Here is a 23658-nt window from a genome sequence, read left to right as displayed (position 1 = left end):
CCACAAAACACTGTTAAAATAATTTTTTTTTTACTAGAACTTTCTCGTTTGTTCCAATAATCTTATCAGTGGTCATTTTTAAGTGTCAAAATGCTAGCTTCTTCATTCAGCACTGAGACAACATAAAGTAGTGTCATAATAATGGCGAAAAGTAAAGAACTCACAAATTCAGTAAAAAACTTACTTATTGAATAATGGAAAACAGGTAAAAGTTTCAGGAAAATATCAGAGACCCTTTGTATTCCATTTTCTACCATATCTTCATTTATTCAAAGATATAAAAAATCGGGAACTGTTGAAGACAGAATAAGATCCAGTGCACCACGCAAGATTTCCCCTAGATTTTTAAGAAAAAGGAAGCAAAGAATCGAAAAAAATGCAATAATCACCAGAAAAGAGTTTCAAGAAGATTTGTTAGCTTCAGGGACTAGTGTTACACTACGAACAATCAGCAATGAACTTCATGGGAATGAACCGAAGTCATGCTCTCCTAGAAAAACTCCACTGTTGACTAAAAGGCATAGAGATGCCCATTTAAAATTTGTTCATGAACATAAAGATAAATCTGATACATTCTGGGAAAAAGTTCTATGGACAGATGAGTTGAAAATTGAATTGTTTGGACGAAATTTGCGTAGCCATGTTTGGAGGAAAGATGATACCGCTTATTCACCGAAAAACACAATTCCTTCCATAAAGTTTGGAGGTGGCAACATCATGGTGTGGAGGTGCTTCTCTGCAAATGGTACTGGCAATTTACATGTGATAGATGGTAGAATGAATGCAGAGATGTACCAAAATATTTTTAAACAATAATTTATGGGACTCTGTAAAAAAGCTCCAGCTTCGTGAAGGGTGGGTTTTACAACAGGATAATGACCCTAAGCACATGGCGAAGTCTACCAAAATATGGATTGTCGATCACAATACAAAATTACTAGAATGGCCAAGCCAGTCACCTGGCCTGAACCCCATTGAAAATTTGTGGCGTTATTTGAAAATTAAAATTCATTCAAGAGCCCCAACATGCATTCCAGATTTGAAGAAAATTTGTCAAGAAGAATGGGTAAAAATTCCTAAAGAATGATGCGAGTCATTGATTAAGAACAACAAGAAGAGATTGGTTGAAGTGGAACTGAAAAATGCTTATGCTACGAACTATTAAATCAGAATTATCGGTTATTTATGTTCTATACAAATAATTTTTTCGCCCCTAAATATTTATAATTGAATATAAATTCCTTAGTAACTTCTTTTTTTTTAGTTTCTTTTGCATATTCTTAGTTTATGCATGTGTATGCAAATATAGTTTTGGTATATCCCATTTATGCTTATTAGAAATTAAATAAATAAAGAATTTTGACACGTACAAATTTTTATTTTCCCCCATTGTATATATATATATATATATATATATATATATATAGAGAGAGAGAGAGAGAGAGAGAGAGAGAGAGAGAGAGAGGAGAGAGAGAGAGGGAGAGAGGGAGAGAGAGAGCGAGATGCGTTCACATACACACACATATATATGCATATATATATGTGTGTGTGTATGCATGTGTGTCTGTCTGTCTGTGTGTGTCTGTGTGTGTATACATATATATATATTTATATATATATATATATATGCACACACATGCATGCATACACATACACACATGCACACAATCACATACACACAATCACATACACACATATAAATATACACAACACACAGTTATATTTGTACAAATACACAAACATATTGTATTGCTTTATTATGTCATCACTACATCATTGCTTAGAAAGTATTCATTTTGACTTCTCCGTTGTCTTTTTCTTTTTTTAATTTTCAGTTTCCAGTTATTCATTTTGCTTTCTCTTGTTTATATTCTAGCAATCTTCGGCTTTGATGATACCATGTAGCATTATTTCGCCATATTAGCCTTTCAAATAATTTGCTTTCTTGATTTTGAAGAATTTATATATCTTCCCTAACGTAATTATATACTAATTATTTTCTTTGAGTAATATATATATATATTTTTACCAACTGATTTTATTAATCTAATATTAATATATTTCTCTTGATCCCAATTTGTCTTTCTCTTGTCTCTCTTTTCATTCTATTCTGCTTAAAAATGTCAATGTAATATAATTGTAAGCTATGCCTTGATGTTTGATATATTGAGCCACAATCTAGCAGATCTATGACCAAAGACATTTGAGCCATCAATATCCTATACATTTTCTCCCAACATAGTATATTCAGGATCATGCTATTCAATATGTCCTTTTTATTAAAACCACAGGATGCGATTTAAGGGAGACTTGGCTGATATTTCCAACAAGTTGAGGGAAGATATTGAGGCACTGTCATTGACTTAAGGTTTGTTCTGTATTAACCCTTTTGTTACTAGACCACCTGAGACTACCCTTGGTTGCATGATACCATCTTCGTGTTTTAAAACGAATTAAACCAAAACTTTCATTAAAATTCTATGTTAATTTATGTCCCAAACGCTGACATAATAACAACAATGCTATTTCATTAAATTCTTCCATGCATTCAAAATTATTTTAAACAAAGACAGTGCATTTCAATAGAGATATATAGTGACAAAGTATTAAAGGATATGGATAAACAAAAATAATAAAAGCTTAGAGCGAATGGTTCTTTCAAATCTAATGAATCAAATCTTACTAGGGCTTAATAAGGTCATAGATTTGTAAGAGAGGGTATTAATCACTTAAATCAATTTTAAGTACAAATCAAATATTCTAATTTGTCAAAAGCATTCAAAGGGTTATAGAAAGCAATAAATAAAGTATTAGACTCATAGAAGAATCTCACACCTTAAGGAAACATTATATTCTGGAAAACCTAGCCATCACATGGAATTCCATAATGGGAAACCTATTTCCCATTGACTACTCCTGTTCCATGGAAATCAATACAAAATATATTTTGTAACATGGAGTTCCATGTTTTAACACAATTTTCAGGAATGTAACATTTCCTTAATGCTGGTTATACTTGTAGTTATAAATTTATAATTTCACTTCTCCAAAATAATTTCTTCAATTCAAATTCTGCTATATTTTACTTAGTCTTAAATTTTCCCAAAATTTAGTAAAATTTAAATACATAATACTTTATTGTATTTAATTTTATTTTGGCCACACTGTCAGTTCTAAATTTCTAAGAAGGCCATTCAAATTTTGCTGGTTTAATAAAAGTGGAGAAACTATCATTACAAAGAACATAAATTGTCTTATTCAGCATTAGTCACTTCAAGTTGTCTCCTGTGTACAACAGATACACAGTGCCTGAGAACTCTTTTTTGTTTCTAAAATACCTTAAGCCTAATACATTTCCTAAGTAGGTGATAATTTATCATACATACTCTCCCTTCCTTCTAATATATTTCTGCATGTACTATACTGTTTTCTCTTTTTTGATTCACACACATAGTAAACTACTTCAGCATGAAGTGCATTGCAACACAAGCCAATAGTCTGTTATGTATAACATCTTATGTTTCTTCAATTATAATTTCTTACATTCTAACAATATCACAGAGAATCTTAACATCTTACAAACTAAAAATTTTGACTCTTAACTTAGTTTCATCTTTTGCCATAATTAATTTAATTATTTAAACCTAGATTCAAGTTTTTGTCACTTACGTATCATATCCATTTAGTGGCTCACCCTCTACTTTCTGAGAAACAAATTGCTATTAAACCATATATCTTTTTATTTTCCTCACAAAAGTTGTCCAAATTATTTTATTTATTTATTTAGCTATATTGCTTTAACATGACCAAAATTATTCATTATTATCACATACACCTATTTTTGAAAATTTCTAACTCAGTTCACAGTTCTTTGTCCTATAGATATTCCTTTTTTAAACATTTTCTCTGTTTGTTTTTCCTTAGGTCTCCTATAATCTCCTATTTATTTTTTAATCATATGTATTTATCTTCATGCTTCATTCACTTCTTCTCTTTCAACTGACAGCTTGTGATGTATTGTCTCTCTCTCAAAGGGCCTCTCTCTCAGAGTGAAAGGTAAACTGTATGATGCCTGTGTGAAAACAGCCATGCTACATGACAGTGAAACATGGGCTGTGACCACCAAGGACATGCATAGGCTTGTAAGAAATGAAGCTAGAAAGCTTCACTAGATGTGCAATGTCAGTGTGCATGTATGACAGAGAGTAAGCATCTTGAGAGAAAAGCTCGGCATAAGAAGCATCAGATGTGGTGTGCAAGAGAGATGACTGCATTGGTATAGTCATGTGATGTATATGGACAAAAACAACATTGTGAAGAAGTACTACACTCTAATGGTGGACAGAACCTGTGGAAGAGGTAGACCCAGGCAAATCAGGTGACCAAGATCTTTGGTGATATGCTGTGCTTGAGAAGACACCTCAAGCCAAATGAGATCACAGTCATGGCTGATGCCAGTGTCTTGTAACTGGCATGTAAAAATCACCCCTCAAACATTGGGCAATATGCTGTGCTTGAGAAGATTTGTCAAGCTAAGTGAAATCGTAGCCAGAGCAGATGCCAGTACCACTTGACTGGCACCCATGCTAATGGCATGTAAAAAGTACCGTTATAGTGCATTGTTGATGCAATTTTTCATATCAGTGGCACCCATGTCGGTGACATGTAAAAAGCACCCACGACACTCCAGCCATAGAAACCATGCCAAACCAGATTGGAACCTAGTGTAACTCCCCGGCTTACCAGTTTTCAGTCAAACTGTCCAGCCCATGCCAGCATGGAAAACAGACGTTAAACAATGATAGTGTTGATGATGATAATGATGATGATGATGATGACGACGACGTCGGACGACGATGACGACACTGATGACAATGATGATGATGACATACATTTCATCAAGTTGACACAACTTGACATTTACTAGTCATATTTTAAGATATACCTGTTTTGTCTTAATCTATTTGCAAACATAACGAAGTACCTTTCCTTTTCTAAGATATGTGCGAACTAAAATGTTATTAAATACGTTGACCACCAGTTCATTTCGTATGTTTAAGTTACCAAACAAAAAGTTACTCTAGAAATTTCTTTTCAGTTAAATTGATACATCCTTCTACATGTCTCATTTATATTTTACCTGCTTCTCAATTTTACTTTTCAGAAGAAGCAGGTAAAAAGTAATGTTTCCTACAAAATAATTATTTTTATACTAACCTCTATGACTTTCAGGTTTTTTACATTTTCATCAATAGAATGAACATAGCACTCGGTACTATTACATTTATGTGTTCCATTGTCACCTTTTATCATTTATGGTGTGGCTGTGTAGTAAGAAGCTTGCTTCCCAACCTCATTGTTCTGGGTTCAGTCCCACCCTGTGACACCTTGGGCAAGTGTCTTCTGCTATAGCCTCGAGCAGACCAAAGCCTTCTGAGTGGATTTGATAAACAAAAACTGAAAGAATCCCATTGTACACATACACACACACACACACACACACATATATCTTTACGTGTGTGTGTGTCTTTGTGTTTGTCTCCCACCACTGCTTGACAAATGGTGTTGGTTTGTTTACGTCCAGTAACTTAGTAGTTTGGCAAAAGAGACTTGATATAATAAGTACCAAACTTTAAAAAACAGGTACGGGATTTAATTCATTCAACTAAGAGTTCTTCTAGGTGGTGCCCCAGCATGGTCATAGTCTAATGATTGAAACAAGTAAAAAATAAAAGATAAACATATAGGCGCAGGCGTGGCTGTGTGGTAGGAAGCTTGCTTCTCAACTACATGGTTCCAGGTTCCGTCCCACAGCATGGAACCTTAGGCAAGTGTCTTTTTCTATAGCCTCAGGCTGACCAAAGCCTTTTGAGTAGATTTAATAGATGGAAACTGGAAGAAGCCCGTCGTATACATATAAGTATATGTTTGTGTGTGTCTCTGTGTTTGTGCCCCAGACATTGCGTGACAACCGATGTTGGTTTGTTTATGTCCCTGAAACTTAACAGTTTGGCAAAAGAGACTGATAGAATAAATACTAGGCTTACAAAGAATAAGTTCTGGGATTGATTTGTTTGACTAAAGGCGGTGCTCCAGCACGGCCACACTCAAATGACTGGAACAACTAAATGAATAAAAGAAAGAATATATATTACAGAATATTGGAGGTATAGGCACAGGAGTGACTATGTGGTAAGTAGCTTGCTTACAAACCACATAGTTCCGGGTTCAGTCCCACTGCGTGGGACCTTGGGAAAGTGTCTTCAACTATAGCCTTGGGCCGATCAATGCCTTGTGCGTGGATTTGGTAGAAAGAAACTGAAAGAAGCCTGTCATATATATGTATGTGTGTATATATATTTGTGTGTCTGTGTTTGTCCCCCAACATCGCTTGACAACCGATGCTGGTGTGTTTACATCCCCGTAACTTAGTGGTTCGGCAAAATACACCGATAGAATAAGTACTAGGCTCACAAAAAATAAGTCCTGGTGTCAATTTGCTCGACTAAAGGCGGTGCTCCAGCATGGCCACAGTCACATGACTGAAACGAGTAAAAGAATATTAATCGCCATACAGGAAGAAAACAGATTTATTTTCGACTTGTTTTACGCCCCATGCTTTTATTTTTTCATGAATATACTTATTACTGATCTAGATGTATCTACACCATTTGTCTATAGTGAGAAATTTTCACTATGACAAAATACAGTGAATATCCTATTTACAATAAAGATTATTTGCCAACATAACATGGCAGTCCTGGTCTAGAATGAATGTTGATGTAATTTAGCCTCAGGAGAAATCGTCTCCAGCTGGCTATACAATACAATCTGTGTCTTTATATACAATTTGTGTCTTTATATTTAGCACCCCCACTCAGCTCAAAACAATATGTATCGCAATTTCCAGGTTATTGTTTTAAGCAGAGTGGGGGTGCTAAATGCCCTTGTTCCAAAAATATAAGGACACAAATCATGTCATATGGCCAGCTGGAGACGATGTCTCCTGGGGCTAAATTACAGCAACATTTGTCCTAAACCAGGACTGACATGTTATGTTGGCAAATAATCTTTACTCTAGAGTACTGTTGCTGAATATCTCTCCTTGAGAGATTTACAAACAGTAATTTTCTAGCTTTTTTACAAGTCCAAACATGCTATCAACATATTCAAACCAGTGATAACATTGCATTTATACGCACTGCTTAGTATTTCCTCTCCTTAATACTATTATTTCACTGTAGACGGTTTTGCTCTGAAGTTTTACTTTAAATTTGTAATGCCACATTTTCTTTGTTCAACCTAACAATATCCTTTAACCTTTAGTATTCAGATTTCTTTGTCAAATCTATAGCTTATTTATTCACATTGATTTGAATTAATCATGCATTATCTCAAAGCTTCAAGATTTCAATGGTATGTTTTCATATTTTTAGAAAGACATTGTAAGGTAGGTGTGAAGGATTGGATCTGTTCGGTTTTAGCATAAAACATGTAGAATATTTGGGCTGGATATGGCCAGAATAAATGCTAAAAGGTTAATTATGAACATACACTTTAAAAGCTTTGAATTTTGAGACTTTGTGTTCATCAGCTGCTAGACTAATCAACATGATCACATACAATTGCTCATGTGTACAACATACATATATATCAAACTCTCTGACATTTATGTAAGCACAGTGTATTCTTATCCCATTTATTTTCTCATCTCATAATTTTTTTTTCTCTTCAACTGTACTCCTAACATTTCAGTTTGTTTATTTTTCATCGTTTATCAAATTCTTCTATACTTGATACTACTTATTTGCCCAGCCTGTTACCCTCTTGGGGTTGGACAAAATAATGGAAACACCTTAAAATTTCAAACAAATTTATTTCAATATGGAGTAAGACTGCCCTTAGCAGTAATTACAGCTTGAATTCTATGAGGTATGGACTCGTACAAAGTTTGATTTGTTTCCAAAGGAATTTTTGTCCATTCTTCAGCTAAAACAGTCTTAAGTTCTTGTAGTGATGATGGTGGAGGATATAGACTCCTTACTTGTTTTTCTAAAATGCACCATAAATGTTCAATAATATTGAGATCTGAGGACTGTGGTGGCCAGATAAGATGTTCAACTTCATTAGAATGTTCCTCGTGCTATTCACTAACAACTTTAGCTGTGTGAATTGGCATATTATCATCCTGCAAGATTGTTTTTCCCTCTAAAAACAGTTCTGCAACTATAAGATGAATTTGATCAGATAAAATGCTTAAATATTCTTGACTATTAATTCTGCCATGAAAGGAAACCATTGGGCTGGCGGATTTCCCCCAGATCATCACAGATCCTAGCCCCCCCCCCCCCCGATCATCACAGATCCTCCTCCATGTTTAACAGCTGGAAGAAGGCAATCTGGTTCAAATGCTTCTTTTGGCTGTCTCTACACGTATACTCGGCCGGTGGTCAGGGATAAGGTAAAGACTGACTTGTCCAAGAAAATAACATTCTTCCACTGCTCTAGGGACCAATTCTGTAGGTTTTTACTCCACTCTAAATGCTTTGCAACATTTGTTTTTGAAAGTTGCGGTTTTCTGATTGCAGCCTTTTGTGATCCTTTCTAACAATTCGTGTAAGAGTCCAATGGTCCCTATCTGAAAGTTTTGGTTTTCTTCTGGTGTTTTGTTTCGATGAAGAGGTTTTTTCCCTCTTTCTCAAAGACTGTCATTACTTTTGAGACAGTACTTCTTGATACACCAAACATTTCGGCTGTTTTCATTACACTAGCACCTGCCGTACGAGCACCAGCAATTTGGCCTCTTTGAAAGTCCGATAGATCTGTCATTTTAATGAATTTTAATTACCTTTTCCTCATGATATCTGAAAAGTAAGAGCAATTTTAGCAAAACATATTAAGCAACACTAATAATGAATAAAAAAAATAAATAAATAAACAAGCTTTTGATGGTTTTATAGATATTTCAAAATTATGATTCTATGATGCTAGGTGTTTCCATTATTTTGTCCAACACCTGTATATAAATATATTAATCAAAGTGTACAGTATTTATATATCCATTACAACCGATCTTACCAATCGGTTTCACAACAGAGTGTTAAGTAACAGTCCAATAATGTAAACCTGCACTCATCAGACGTAGCCGTTATGGAATTAATACCCCCCCCCCCCACACACACACACACATAAATGCAATACACACATATTTGTTAATTTTGCTAACTCCATCCACAGAATTTTCCTGTACCTGGGAGGACAAACTGAAGACAACAAAGTTGCATAAAGAACAGAAGCACCAAGACCAGCATCAGCTGCAGTTTAGACAGCATCAATATCAATAAAAAAAGAAAAAGATGTATTTTACGCAAGATGTTGTCTTGAAGCACAACGAAAACACTTGGTCTAATGGACAGGCATAAGTCTTATTCTTGGTTAAACCCTGAGAAGGATTTCATATCTCAACTGGCATCAAGACTGAAATTTTTGCAATTCAAACAATGGAACAGGTGGAATTTAAGGCATACTTCAAAGTCAAATCCCTTGTCATTGCAAAGATGCATTGGACCTCAACAATGGAAAACTTTATGTAAACCAAGGGTTCCTGTGAAAAACACAAAGGAAACTGTTAACGAAAAAGCTGCCAGGCATGGATTTGAATCTAACGTTGCTTTCCAAGAAGAGAAAAAGCATAATATCCCAATGATTCAGATGAGGATTACTATAAAGAATGATGATGAACTAAAGAATACTTTCAATCTGAAGGCTGAAATAGCATCAAAATTTGCCTTGGAATTAGAAAAAACACTAACAAGTATGGCTGCACTTAAATCAGATGAAATGCTTTACCAAGAGAATGTATCAAAATTAGGAGCCACAACCTGCATGCAAGAACATTTTCAGACTGAGAAGTCATTACATTTTAAGAATACATTAAATGCATATCAGGATGTAAGAAATAGATCCTCTTCTAAATTAGAAGAATCATCTGGCAGCATAATCACATCTTTTAATAAAGGTCCTTTAAGAAAAGAATCAACATTTATAAGCAACAATAGAATGGATATCAGAAAGACTGAAGAATGCCAACCAGAGCCATACCATAAAAGTATGCTTGAAAGTAATAATACAGAAGGTGCTGGAGCTGAATATGATGGGAAAATATTAACTGGTGATAAAACTTCAATTAGTGGCAAAACTGTAGTTAGTGGTATAGCATTAATTAAAGATAAAATTATAGATGAAGGGGAAATTATGTCTGATGAGAAAACTGAATTTGTAGGTAAACCAAACCCAGAAAGATGTAAAATAAAAGGAGGTGGAATTCCATGCAAAGGTAAACTAAGAACTACTTTAGGAGGCAAAACTGAACTGGGCAATAGGTGTAAACTTGGTTGCAGTACTGAATGTAGAGATAAAACTGTAGTTGCATCCACTTCTACACCTAGAAGTAAAAGAACATCTAATATAAAACACAATGATAAAGCTTTACTTGAAAGTGTAATTGTATTTGGAAGTAAGATTAAAACTAGTGTTGTCAGTTCAACCACATCTCTTGATAAAACTAAGCATTGCACAAAATCCTTAGTAGGTAGAAAAAGCACACCCAGCAGTAAAAACATAGAGAAAGGTAAAACCACAGCAGCTGGAATTACAACTTCATTTGCCAGTAAGTCTGTGCTGGAAAGTAAAAGTGCATTTGGTAATAAAACAAGAGTTGGAAGTACTAGTGATCCAGGAAGAAAATCAACAGGCAGAAATGAAAGTGTGTTTGGTGATACACCAGAAGGAAGGGAAAATAGAATAAAGTTTAAAGTAAAAAATGTAACTGGAAGTAAAGCTACTACTAAATGCAAATCTACAGATAAGCATAAAGCTTCAGCTGTAGGTTACACTCCAGCAGAAAGTTTTAAAACTGTTATAAGAAGTACACCTATAAGTAAAATATCTTTTGAACATCGTGATACATCTAGAGATAGATATATATCTAGAGATAAATCTCCATATAGCTATAAATCTATATCTAGAGGTAAATCTACATCTGGAGGCAAATCTACATCTAGAGGCAAATCTTCATCTGGAGGTAAATCTGCAGCTAGAGATGAAACTGGATTGGGAGGCTCATTTGTACCCGAAAGTAAAATTGTATCTAAAAGTAAAACTACAGCAAGTTCTAATGATAAAGCCAGAGCTAAAATAACAGCAGGTAATTCTGCATGTAGTAGTGAAAGAACTTCTGTTGGTTATAGCATCCCAGCTTCTGGTAAAACTAATCCAAAGAGAAATTCTGTTAACCCAGCCATTCAAACGAAACTGAGAAACACAGTAAGAAAAGAAAATAATTTTCAAACAAATGAAAAATCAACAAAAAATTTTAGTACTGAGTTTATCACTCTCATCAACTCTTCAGGTCTGAATGTCAGTGATGTCCATGATATTGTAAGAATGGAAAATACTTTTGACAGAAATGATAAACCTTTGAATAATACTGCAATGGAAAATGCTCATCCTATCAATATTTCAGAAACTTTGGAAGCCAAAGGTGTCAGCAAAAATGTCAGGGGCGATGATATTCTTCAACGAAATGATAAAACTTTGAAGAATGTTAATACTACATATGTCACTCTTGCCAAGTCAACAGATGCTTTGGAAGCCACTGGTATCAATACCCTTCCATTGCCATTGAAAGTTAATAACAAACGAGATACTCCTACTGATACATCAGAAGCTCTAGAAGTTTGTAATGTTAATGATGTAATGAACAGATTAAAACCAAAGGATAAATATGACTCTAAACTTTGGCTTGTACATATGAAACCACTTCCTGATGAGTATCCATACAGCCACAAATATTTACTAATTCCACTGGTACCATGTCCACCAGACAACAAATCAATATCAGAAAAGACTGCTAACCTGAAATCCACAAACAATTACACATCAATAAAGTCAATAAAGAGAACTCTAAATTCTTCTGTTAAATCAAAAGTTAGCATCAAAAGTAAGAAGAAAGTGAATTTTACATCTCCAACCAGAATAGAAATTGCACCTCAGCTAAAACAAAGAAACAGGAGTAAATTAAAATATGCAACCCAAAAAATGACAGGGGGTAGAACTACAGATACAGTGGAACAAATGCAAGCAGATGAGGGAAGGAATTCTCAAAAACAAATCAATAAGAAAAAGTCTCAAAGTTCAGTTAAGGAAGACTATGTAAATAACTTGAAATCTAAGCAACAGACATCTCAAGTACTAAGAAATTTTAAAAAGCAAACAAATGACATCAAATCAGAAAACTTAGTTCGATCAAATATTACATTTAGAATAGAAAATGAATGCGCAGCAGAAGTTTCTCTTGGAATAAAATGTATATCTGAAGGAGCTCCTAGTCAAAGTAAGGAGAATTTCTTGAAATCAGAAGAGGTACCAAATTACATAAGTACAACAGAGAATGCATTTGATCAGAGAGAAGAAGAGCTAAACTGGAGCTTTTGGGAAAAGAAAAAAAATGAAGACCAAATTGAACTGCAAAAAATAAGGAATTTTCTTCAGTCAAACACTTTCAGAAATTCACCATTTATTTCTGAAAAAGTAAAAACATTTTTGGCTAGGAATAATTCAGTATCAAGAGAAGAAATGTATGCACCAGAACGTAAAGATAAAGAAAATATATCACATCATTCAACTAGTCTAACTGAACCAGACAAACCACCTGAGATGATAAGCATACTGAGGACAAGCAGCCAATGCAGTTCAATGTATGCAATTAAAGATAATGTTTCTGTAAAACTAAAATCTTCATCTATGTCTGAAATAGCTCCCCAAATTAAAAACTCTCTAGATAAAATAAAGAACCTCTCTAATCCAAAACAGAGAGTTCTGTGGAAAGAAAACTGTAATTTGCGAAATGCACTATATGAAAGAAATGCTCCCCAGCCAAGGATTTCCGGTGGAAGAAAGAAAAGCCTTCAGTTGCATATTATGAGTGAGCCAAGAATAGCATCACAGACAAAAGGAAAATTGGAATTGAGATCTAATTTTAAATCAAGTGAAGTTCAGAAGCCTCCTGGTATTGAACAAGTAAATAAAATTATTCCAGGTGAAAAGAAAGAATTTAAATTAAAGACTATTCTTACAGGTAGGTTTTCTCATGGTCCATTGCAACTTCAGCCTAAAAATCTAGCAAAACTTGAAATTGTTTCAAACAAAAAATGGAATCCAAGTGGGAGCATTGTTCCAAATTCAACGACAAATACTATTCACTTCCCTTGCCAAAGAATGACAGATTTACATTACTCAATGTTTGATGCTTGCCATTCAGTGATGACAAGAGGAGGATTTCCACAAAACTTTATGATTGCAAGTGATAAACTATTTCAACTAGATGATATATTTGCTCCAAGAAATACTCCTGGAACTCTGTTAACATATGAACAAATGGTTACAAAAAGAGAACAGAAACTAGCTATGCAAAATAATGTATTAGAATTGGTAATGATGTTTGATTCACTAGACTCAAAGAATCTATTTAAATCAACGAAACAATTTCATAAAAATAACTTGAGGAAGACGATAGTTTCTGCAGATCTTAAATCAGAAACATTTAAATATGGTCCTGAGAAAAGGAGGCAAAGTATACAATCATCATTTAATTTAACCCATTCATATGAATTGGTAGATAAACTGGAGCCAAAAGTGTCTTTGCGACCCCCAAATTTTGTTAGAAATAAAGCTATATTACATAGAAAAGCATTTTCTGGCCCACAGATTACAAAAACACAAAAATATCTGTCTAAAAAAAATAATATCGAAGAAATGAATCAAATATTGACACCAAAAAATATACAGAGGAGAAAAACTGTTAGTGAACTAAAGACAATTAATAATCTAATATTGACTTCTGAATGGGAAAATAATTTTAAGGTAAAAAATATTTTGGAACAGTGTCAACACAGTAAGACCTGTTTAGAAGAGAAGGCTCAAAAACAAGCAATCACATTTAAATCAAATGCTTGGTTAAAACCAAAAATGGATACCAATTCCAGCAATGTGTGTAAACCCTTACGTAAATATGGCCTTTTGTTTGAACAACCAATTTCATCCACTTTGAAACCAGAGACAGAGATGAAGCTAAACATCACACCAACGACAGGTAATAAATTTCCCCACAACTTTACTGCACGGAACAAACTGCTGCCGCATACTTTACAGAGACTGAATAATTTGTTTCAATCAGCCAGTAAGCTTGGCCAGATGAATTCCTTTGGAGCAAATATTATGTCAAAAGCAGAAAGAAAATTTGAACCAAATATTAATTTCTCAGAAATTAAAGAAGCAACAGCAATGTAGAAAATAAATGATACTGCCTGAAGAATCAGAGAATAAGAGGCATTCATTATCCTGAGATGCATCTCACATCAGTTACAAATTGATAAAACTAAATGCAACATTTGAGCTGGTTCACTCAAGTGATTCAACAGAATTTAATGAAACATTAGCAATAGGACAATCCAGTGTAATGCAGAGATCATTAATTGAGTCAATGAAATCCAGTATTGTGAATGAATCTATGAAATCCAGTGAAATAAGATCTGCAAAATCTAATGAGAAACATAAATCAGCAGAATCAGATGATAAACTTCAATCAGAGGTACCAAAGTATTTGCAAGGATCATGAGAAGTAAAAGATTTGCATGGATTAGTGAAATCAAATAATATGCATGCATCAATGGTACCAAGTAATATATATGGAACGTCAAGCACAAACTGCAAGCATAGATATTTGACATCAAATAATATGCCTGAATTAACAGCATCAAATGATATTCATGGACCAGAGGCATTAAGCAAGATGGATTGCTGTAGCATCAAGTGTAAGAAATAATTCTAAACAATCAGTGCCATCTCATGGCATATGTGTATTAGTAGATTCATATGCCATGCTTGTATTAGTGAAATTTAGTGATATGCATGGATCAAGATCATCCAAGGCTTTGTAAGGACCAACAGAATCAAATGAAATATGTGGATCAATTGCATTAAAATACAAGCATAGATCTATGGCATTAGATGACATGCATGGATCTGCAATATCGAATGTCCATACTTTGATCAGCAGAATCAAATGACGTACTTAAATCAGTGGAATCAAATGACACATCAATTCAAATAACAAATTTTGAATAACTAAGCCAAAAGAAAATTATTAGATGAAGAAGAATCAATACAATTTAAGAATTACATCTCAGCTGAAATAGCATGTATGATTCAAGAGAGGCAACTTCAAATATTAATGCTTATATCAGGAAATTTTTGAAGAACAGCCAAAATTTGCTGCTAGATTTAAGAATGAACTGGAATTTGACAATAATTCTGAATTGAAATAAACACTTTAGGCTCACTGAAATAAAACCAAATAGAATGAAAGTAGAAAACAATATCGAAGAGAAAATTAACATTAATGTGGAAGACAGATAAATAAAACTTTCATTCGAATATTATTCTGGAGACTAATTTAATCAATTGAAACTAAAGAAAGCAACTTATTGTGTTTAAAATATTAAGACTACCAAAATGTCGAGAAGTCAAATATGCTAAAAAATATTGAATATAAATAAATCACATACTGAAACTAAAGCAACATATCTTACCGAAAGTAAGAAAGATTAAATATTCAACTGTAAGATAATTGATTAATGACTGCATTAAAAAAGTGAAAATACTCAAATAAAACAATTTGAATATTGGAAATATTTGAAGCAAGTTTTGCTGCTTCATTCATCTTTGAATTTCTCCCATAAATAATTATTAAATTATATGGTTTTATAATGACTTTGTAAAACTGGTTTTCAAAATTCTATGCAAAGGTTTTTATAAAACTCTAACTACTCTTAAAATAACTTGTTGTGTGTCATCCTTTTCTCAGTGTTGTTCACATTGCCAATCTTTATTTCATACAGGAATACAGTTGCATGTGTTATCACATGATGTTTGAACTGTCCAAGGAATATTGGGATAAGATTTTGGCTGCTGTAGTGAACATGTCAAGTAACTACTTTAGTGCTCAGTTGACCTGTTCAGATCCAAAACTTAAGATATTCTACTAACATCAAAGTTAGTATGCTGAAATGTACACCAGAAGAAATGATACTGATGTTAGAGTGAAGACAAATGAATGTGTGCAATGTACAAGAGATAAGATAAAATGAGTCTCAGCCAGACTAATCACAGCAAAGAAGAAAGGTGTAAATACTTAAGTGTGAATAGCAGCAAAAGGATGGTTAGAGTAGACATGTTGTTAGTAGAGAAGGTTAGTGTTATCTAGAATATTAATGAAATCTTTGTTGAAGTAGGCTCTCTTTGATTTGTTTATACTGTCATGATTACTTGTTCTCAGGTGAACATATGCAGTTCTAGTCCTTCAACAAGTTTGTCACATAAATTCACCATTTTATCTGGGGATATGTTTTTCATTGTGTTGACACTTCAATCTTGATCCCCACAGCATAATCATCATCTGATACACTTTTTAAGAACCATTTCAGTTATTTCATCATTGGTCATGGAATGAAGGTTATTATTGATGTTAAAAGCTTCTTTGATATCCACTTACACTGGCTTTCTGACAAATTCTGATTGTATACTTTTTGTTCATTTGAAACGTAGAATCCTTCAAAATTGTCAGTTTGTCCATCATCCTTATTGAACATATTTTCAGTTCAGAGATTGAGCCAAGTATGCACAAGAGCGTTTTTAAGTGATTTGATCCCATGCATTTACAACTACAGTTCTATTTCTTTATTACTTCCAGCTGAAGGGTCGTTGCCATGCTAGAGCACCATATTTTCTAGCGTACACCTGTAGGAAGACTTTAACACTCATATCTTTGTTGATTACTGCAAGCATACCATGCCAAGAAAATGTCTTTATATTTAGTCTTCAATGATGTTAAGTAGCCTTACTCACATACCTGAATTAATGACACTACATTTGGAATGAAATATACTGTTTAATAGTAAGTTCAGTTGGATTATCAGCAAAACAGTTGTCCAACAATAAAAAAAATCTTGCTCTTAGCACTCTCTTTTGTTCCCTGAAATAAGCATGAGACTCTGGTACACAATGTTTGTGAAAACAATCAGAAAGAATACCCCTGATGATCCATAACTTTTGTTACCATAATAATGATATCAAATTTTGCCACAAGGCCATCAAGCTTGGAGGAGGGTTAAGCCGATTACATCGATGCCAGTGTTCAACTAGTACTCATTCTATTGATCCTGAAAGGATGAAAGGCAAAGTCAGCATCAGTGACATTCAAACTCAGAATGGAAATTTGGAAGAAATGCCACTAAGCATTTTTCCCAGTGCAGTAATGATTCTGCCAGCTCACCGCCATTTTTGTTACCATAATAATGCCTTGATTTAAAATAGGGAGAATGTGGGTGTTTGCCTACTACAGCAAGTCTATATTTATGGATTTTTGCTGTATTAGCATATGCTGGCACAGTTAATTTGTCTTTAATATTTTTAACTCCTGAAGTCAATATTTCATGCAGTGAATCTTTCCCCAAGGTATTAAAGCCACAATAATAATGTTTCATTAACATTCTATGCATATTCTGCTGTTAAAGTTTTATCAGCTGTGATCTTTGCATCTTTGCAGACTCATCCATGAAATTCAGGGGTTGCTTTATAATCAACTGATGTGTTATTACCAAAAATTTTGAAATAATTTAAACCAACCCAGTTCTTAAGCCTTTGTAAATAATCCTGTGTATATTCATAGCTATTTCTAATATTCATTTTGCTATTATAGATGTTTGCTTGTTTCTTGATCATTAATCTGTTGAGTGCCTTCTGTATACTTAGCCACTGATGATTGCACTTCATCAACCCATGATTACAATCTTCATTTTTTATGCTATATTCGTCTAGTTTCTAATAACTTCTCTTCATTGTGATTCGTTAGGTCACATGCTGTTTTAAGTCTACAATTAAACCTCTTAGTCAGATGTTTCCGACCATCAAACTTCTCAGTCAGACGTTTTTCGCTTGCACTATTTTGTCATTATTGACAACCTGACATTCTGTGGCATTGATAAACATTAGTGCTTTCTGATATTCCTTTCGCTATTAGCCATAACAGTATTAGCAAGATTTCCAAAGTTTTCAACACTAAGTGGCGCATAAAGCATTTAGTAAATAGTGCGCACAGGAAGATGTTGCTATAATGGTTGATATCAATAAGCTGACACCAACTTAACTACGATAGACAATTCCAAAATTGTAGTAGTCATTACAACACTGTCATCTTTTCAATAAATACTCTAAAGATTATCATGAAAGTTATGCAATTTGTGAAGATTTGGCAAGGCAATCAGATAAGATTTTTTTTTATATCACAGTTAGCTATTTGTGGTTAATGAAACACAAATTGGATTATGCTGTTAAATATTAGATAAACATTCCTTTTTGCTTTGCTACAAATACATACATATAGTAAAACATGTATAATATGTATATAAAGCATATATATAAAACATTTATTTATTTATCTATATCTATTTACATGTATAGAATATTTATATATACATATATATATATATACATTATATATATATATATATATATATATATATATATATATATATATATATATATATATATATATTCACTATTCAATTTTTTTCTCCGTGTTTTTCTCCTTGTCTCCGTATTCTTTCTGTCGAAGAGCGTAGCTCGAAACGTCAAAGACTTTCCGTATTCCCGAGCGTCATACTAATACATCCTGTTGTTATTTACACCACCTGTCCTCGTCTGTTGTTGTTTTTTTCGTACATTCTCCCATGTATATATATATATATATATATATATATATATATATATATATATATATATATATATATATATATATATATATATACATATATATATATATATATATATATATACATATATATATATAGTTGAAATTTACAGAAAAACAAAAGACGAATACAGGTGTATAAACAACAAACAGGTGTATTAGTTTAATTCTTGGATAGGTGAGTAAGTCTCTTACATTTTGAGCCTATGCTCTTCAACACAGAGGAACACGAGAAAATGAACAGAGAGAATAAAAATAAGCTATTGGAGCTAGCGGTCAATCATAGCAGCTGTTTATTTCCTCATGTTCCTTTCTGTTGAAGAGCATAGGCTTGAAATGTAAAAGACTTCCTCACCTTCCTGAGCTGATACACTTGTTTGTTGTTTATACACCTGTCTTCATCTTTTGTCTTCTGTAAATTTCACCCAGATATTGCATGCTCACGTGGTTGCACCAGTTTTATCTCACACTTTGGACTTCTACCTGGAGTTTCTGCACTTTTCTTCATCTACACACCTGTATTCCACCTGGATTACTATTGGATATACATATAGATTTCACTGGATTCCTCCATACTCACACATACACACACACACACACACACACACACACACACATATATATATATATATAAATATATACACACACACATATATATAGTGAGAATTTACACAAAAACAAAAGACGAAGACAGGTATGTAAACAACAAACAGATGTATTAGTTTAATGCTCAGGAAGTGAGAAAGTCTTTTATGCTTCGAGCCTATGCTTTTTATCAGAAAGGAACACAGATATAAACAGGGAGAGAAAATAGAAAAGGTTTAGTGGCTATATATATATACATATACATATATAATGATGATGATGATGATGATAGCGTATATACAATGCGTTTATATATTTATAGTAAAAAACAGGGAATTTATATAGTATTTAGATGGCTAATCTTACATTCACAATGAGTATCATTAATATAAAAAAAAATTTGTGCAACTACATTGTCACACCTTAGAAGCAGCAGCTTCCTGTGTGTATTATTTACAAGATGGATTATGGTCCACCTTTTCTTGAAAATTGGGAAAAGCTTGCAAATAACCCTATGGGTAATAGTAAAAAAAGGAAAAAGCACTGATGTTTATACATACATACCTAATATATACATAATTATACATGCATATATCTATGCATATATATGCATGCATATATATATATATATATATATATATATATATATATATATACACACACACACACACACACACACACTCATGCACACACAGGTATGAATGTATGTATGTTGAGGTGGTATCAAGAAGTTCTGGGGCTAGTTCTGTAGAGTGCCAACAGATGACAGCATATGGTTGTATGCAGAGTGAGAGCTAGTCGTGACCTTTATGAGGTTGTGTACTGAGTGACATTGCTGTGTTTACTTTGCAAGTTGTGAAATTTGTGTTTTTGTCATCTTGTGTATGCTGTAGTCTGTGATAATCTCATGGACAGGAACAATGTACCAACGTGAAATTTTGCGTTAAATTTATGAGGTCTGCTACAGAGATACTGACCATGGGATTATAGCTAGAAAGTTACTCTCCAAGGCACAAGTCCAGGCAAGGTTGTTTTCATGGAAGGCCAGCAGTCGCCCATGCATACCAGCTTCCCCTCTCCACACCACTGATGTTATGTAAGGGTAAGGCAAAGGCCGATAAGGCTTGGCACCAGTGATGTCACAACTCATTTCTACAGATGAGTGAACTGGGGCAATTTGAAATAAAGTGTCTTGCTCAAGAAAACAACACGCAACCCAGTCCAGGAATCAAACTCACAATCTCACGATCGTAAGCTCGATGCTGTAACCACTGAGCCATGCATCTTCACTCATACACACATATAGGCATTTATATACAAGTTCAAGTTTAGATAAGGAATCCCGAAGGGTGGATGAAGGCCAAAATCAATGACAGACTTTTAAAATTAAATAATCTTTCAGAGCCTTTTTCACATGTAAAAATCTTTACAGAGGTTTCTAAGAAATTCGTTTAAAACACAATTTGAAACTTCCTGTAAGAATGAGAATTATATCGACAATAAAAACAAGAACAACAACACTCGAATACATTTGTTTTCGTATGAGCAGTTTGACTCAGATTTCCATTATCAAATGTTTTGGAGAAGCAGCAGGAAGAGGCAGTTTTGATCATTCAAAAGCTTATATATTAAGTGGTGTGGCAGCCACAGCTTTTCGAAGCAAGACTAATTGTCATTGGATGGTAAGAGGTTTTTTTGGAATTGCCTACTTTTAATCTTGAGGAGAAAGCAGTAATTGGGAGAGAATAAGGAATTACAATGGCTGATATGCTGCTGGTGTATTGTTTACAGATCTGGTATCATACACAGAAATATATTCCCTTTATCTATTTGGAACTTTCATACTGAAAATGCATATGCAGATTTCTGTTCCCTTTACAGTTTTAATTGTTAACACTGTTGTATGAATTCTAATGTAACAAAAGCATCAGGCATTACTCCAATGGATTGCACAAACACACAAACGTCACACATGTATATATGTGTGTGTGTGAGGGTGTATATATATAGAGAGACATACCTATATATCTATGTTATACATGTATATATATATATGTTTTTACATATCCATATATGCATCCATATATATACATATACATTATATATATATATAAAGATTTACTTTTTGTAATGAGATAAAAAAACCAAGGCTGTGTAGATTTTAGAACATTTATAAATAGAAGGTCTTACAGCTGTTTCCAGGATATTTATTATATCCCTTCATTGGAGACGGTGTGATAAGATGGTTAAGCAATAGTAAATTTAGATAAGATACGAAATAAAGAGTGAATTGGAGGAATGGAAATAGATGTGAGATATGCAGGGATATTGTATTTGTAAGCCCATTTTTTAGGCAGAACGGTATACATATAAGATTCCAATACCCTATGAGTAAGGTAAATACATATATATATATATATAGACACACACACGTGTTTGAAAGTTGTAGTTTCTTTGGTATGTTTGTTACCAAACAACACTCATTTTAGTGCTGTTGACATTGGTAGATTAAATGGTACTGCCCAGGTGTCGAAACCATAATGATATCCATGGGCAGCTGAAGATGGAGGTATGTTGGATTGTTGGTATGGCTGTTTTGTACCATGTGGAATAGTATAACACATCCTTTTGATACACACACACACACACACACACACACACATATAGAATTATATATATTGGTGCTATTAAGTTAGACATGGCCTGGACCAGTCTTTGATTAAAACAAATCTAACTTATCTAAGGCATATATATAATCAGAGGTGCAATCTGTGTGGGTGTTTTTTCAAAACACTGTCTGGTTTAAAAAGCCACATCAGACACCATGAAAGGGCTAAGGTGTAGGTGCAGGAGGTGGTCAAACTCTGTTTAAGGAGTAGACAACCACCATATATATATTAATGTAATGAATTTGCAGTCATATACACAATTTCATGCAGTTATATGTATGTGTACAAACTACCCTGACACACTTAATAATGAATAAACTATGTATAATTATATACACTCATATATACAGAGACATACAGTATTTTCTATGTGTACACGTGTTTGTGAGAAATAAGAACACACGCATACACATATATATACGTGTGCATACACACACACATGCTCACGCTCACACATACATATATATATACATGCATATAAGTGTTCATAAATAGAAACACACACCACTAATATACATATGCATATATGTCGATTTATATACACTTGCATATACAAACATCAGTTTATATATACACACACATATACCTATATATGTCTCACTGTGTGTATTTCTATGCATATATATATATATATATATATATATATGTATGTGTGTGTATGTATTATTTATGTGTGTGTGTGCATGTTTCTACATATTCGTATATATGTACATGAACATATATGTATGTATGTATGTATGTATGTCTGTATGTGTGTGTATATATGTATGTATGTTGGAGAGAGTGTGCATCTGTCCCTACGTTGACTGTGTGAGTCAAGCCAAAGAATGATCAGAAGACGAAAAGTCTTTTAGCTACAGATTTCTTTCATCTGATGCAATATAAAAATATAGCAGTTCATGCATGACATATTTGCGGTGATCTACATACAGCGGCACGACTCGGCAGCAGCAATAAAGACTGAAATATCCTGCCATTAGAGAGACCTTAGATCACTCAGGAGAGGAATCACTGACCAATTAATTGACAGGTATGTATCCACATCTGTATGTCTGTATGTGTGTATGTGTGTGTGTGTGTGTGTGTATGTTTGTGTGAGTGTGTGTGCGTGCAATTGTGTTAGAGTGTGTTAATATTCGTTTATTTTTGCATGTGTCCGTCACCATGTATGTACGTGTGTATTTCACTTGCTGTCTGTTTCTCTATCTTTCTAATTACACACAAATATGTGTGTGTGTGTGTGCATATGTACAGAAGAATACAGATATATGTGATTATAAGATTGTATATACGCGTGTATATATATATATATATGTATATACACACACATATACACACATTCTCATGTATATATATACATACATATATATATATACATATATATATATATATATATATATATATATATACATATATATATATATATATATATATATATATACATATATGCATATATATATATATATATATATATATATATATATATATATATATATATATATATATATATATATATATATATATATACATATATTA

At 33.4% G+C, this 23658-nt stretch overlaps 1 protein-coding gene across 2 annotated transcripts; it reads left to right on the top strand.

The window, feature by feature from the left end:
• The first annotated feature begins 1789 nt into the window (after positions 1-1789).
• LOC106875732 (uncharacterized) lies at positions 1790-15899 on the top strand. Of its 2 annotated transcripts, XM_014923978.3 has the most exons (3): positions 1790-1978; positions 2292-2368; positions 9238-15899. In XM_014923978.3, the coding sequence occupies exon 3, from the start codon at positions 9409-9411 to the stop codon at positions 14347-14349; it is 4941 nt and encodes a 1646-aa protein (XP_014779464.2). In that variant the 5' UTR covers positions 1790-1978; positions 2292-2368; positions 9238-9408; the 3' UTR covers positions 14350-15899. The 2 variants fall into 2 exon arrangements, with proteins under 2 accessions (XP_014779464.2, XP_014779465.2); XM_014923979.3 differs by lacking the exon at positions 2292-2368.
• Positions 15900-23658: the final 7759 nt, after the last annotated feature.

This window comes from Octopus bimaculoides, chromosome 8, assembly GCF_046866305.1.
Source record: "Octopus bimaculoides isolate indiv1 chromosome 8, ASM4686630v1, whole genome shotgun sequence".
NCBI lineage: Eukaryota > Metazoa > Mollusca > Cephalopoda > Octopoda > Octopodidae > Octopus > Octopus bimaculoides.
This window is presented reverse-complemented; position numbering and strand designations above follow the sequence as displayed.

Bases quoted from the DNA above. Each gene is read 5' to 3' on its own strand.
- LOC106875732 (XM_014923979.3), top strand. From the start codon at position 9,409: ATGGACAGGCATAAGTCTTATTCTTGGTTAAACCCTGAGAAGGATTTC.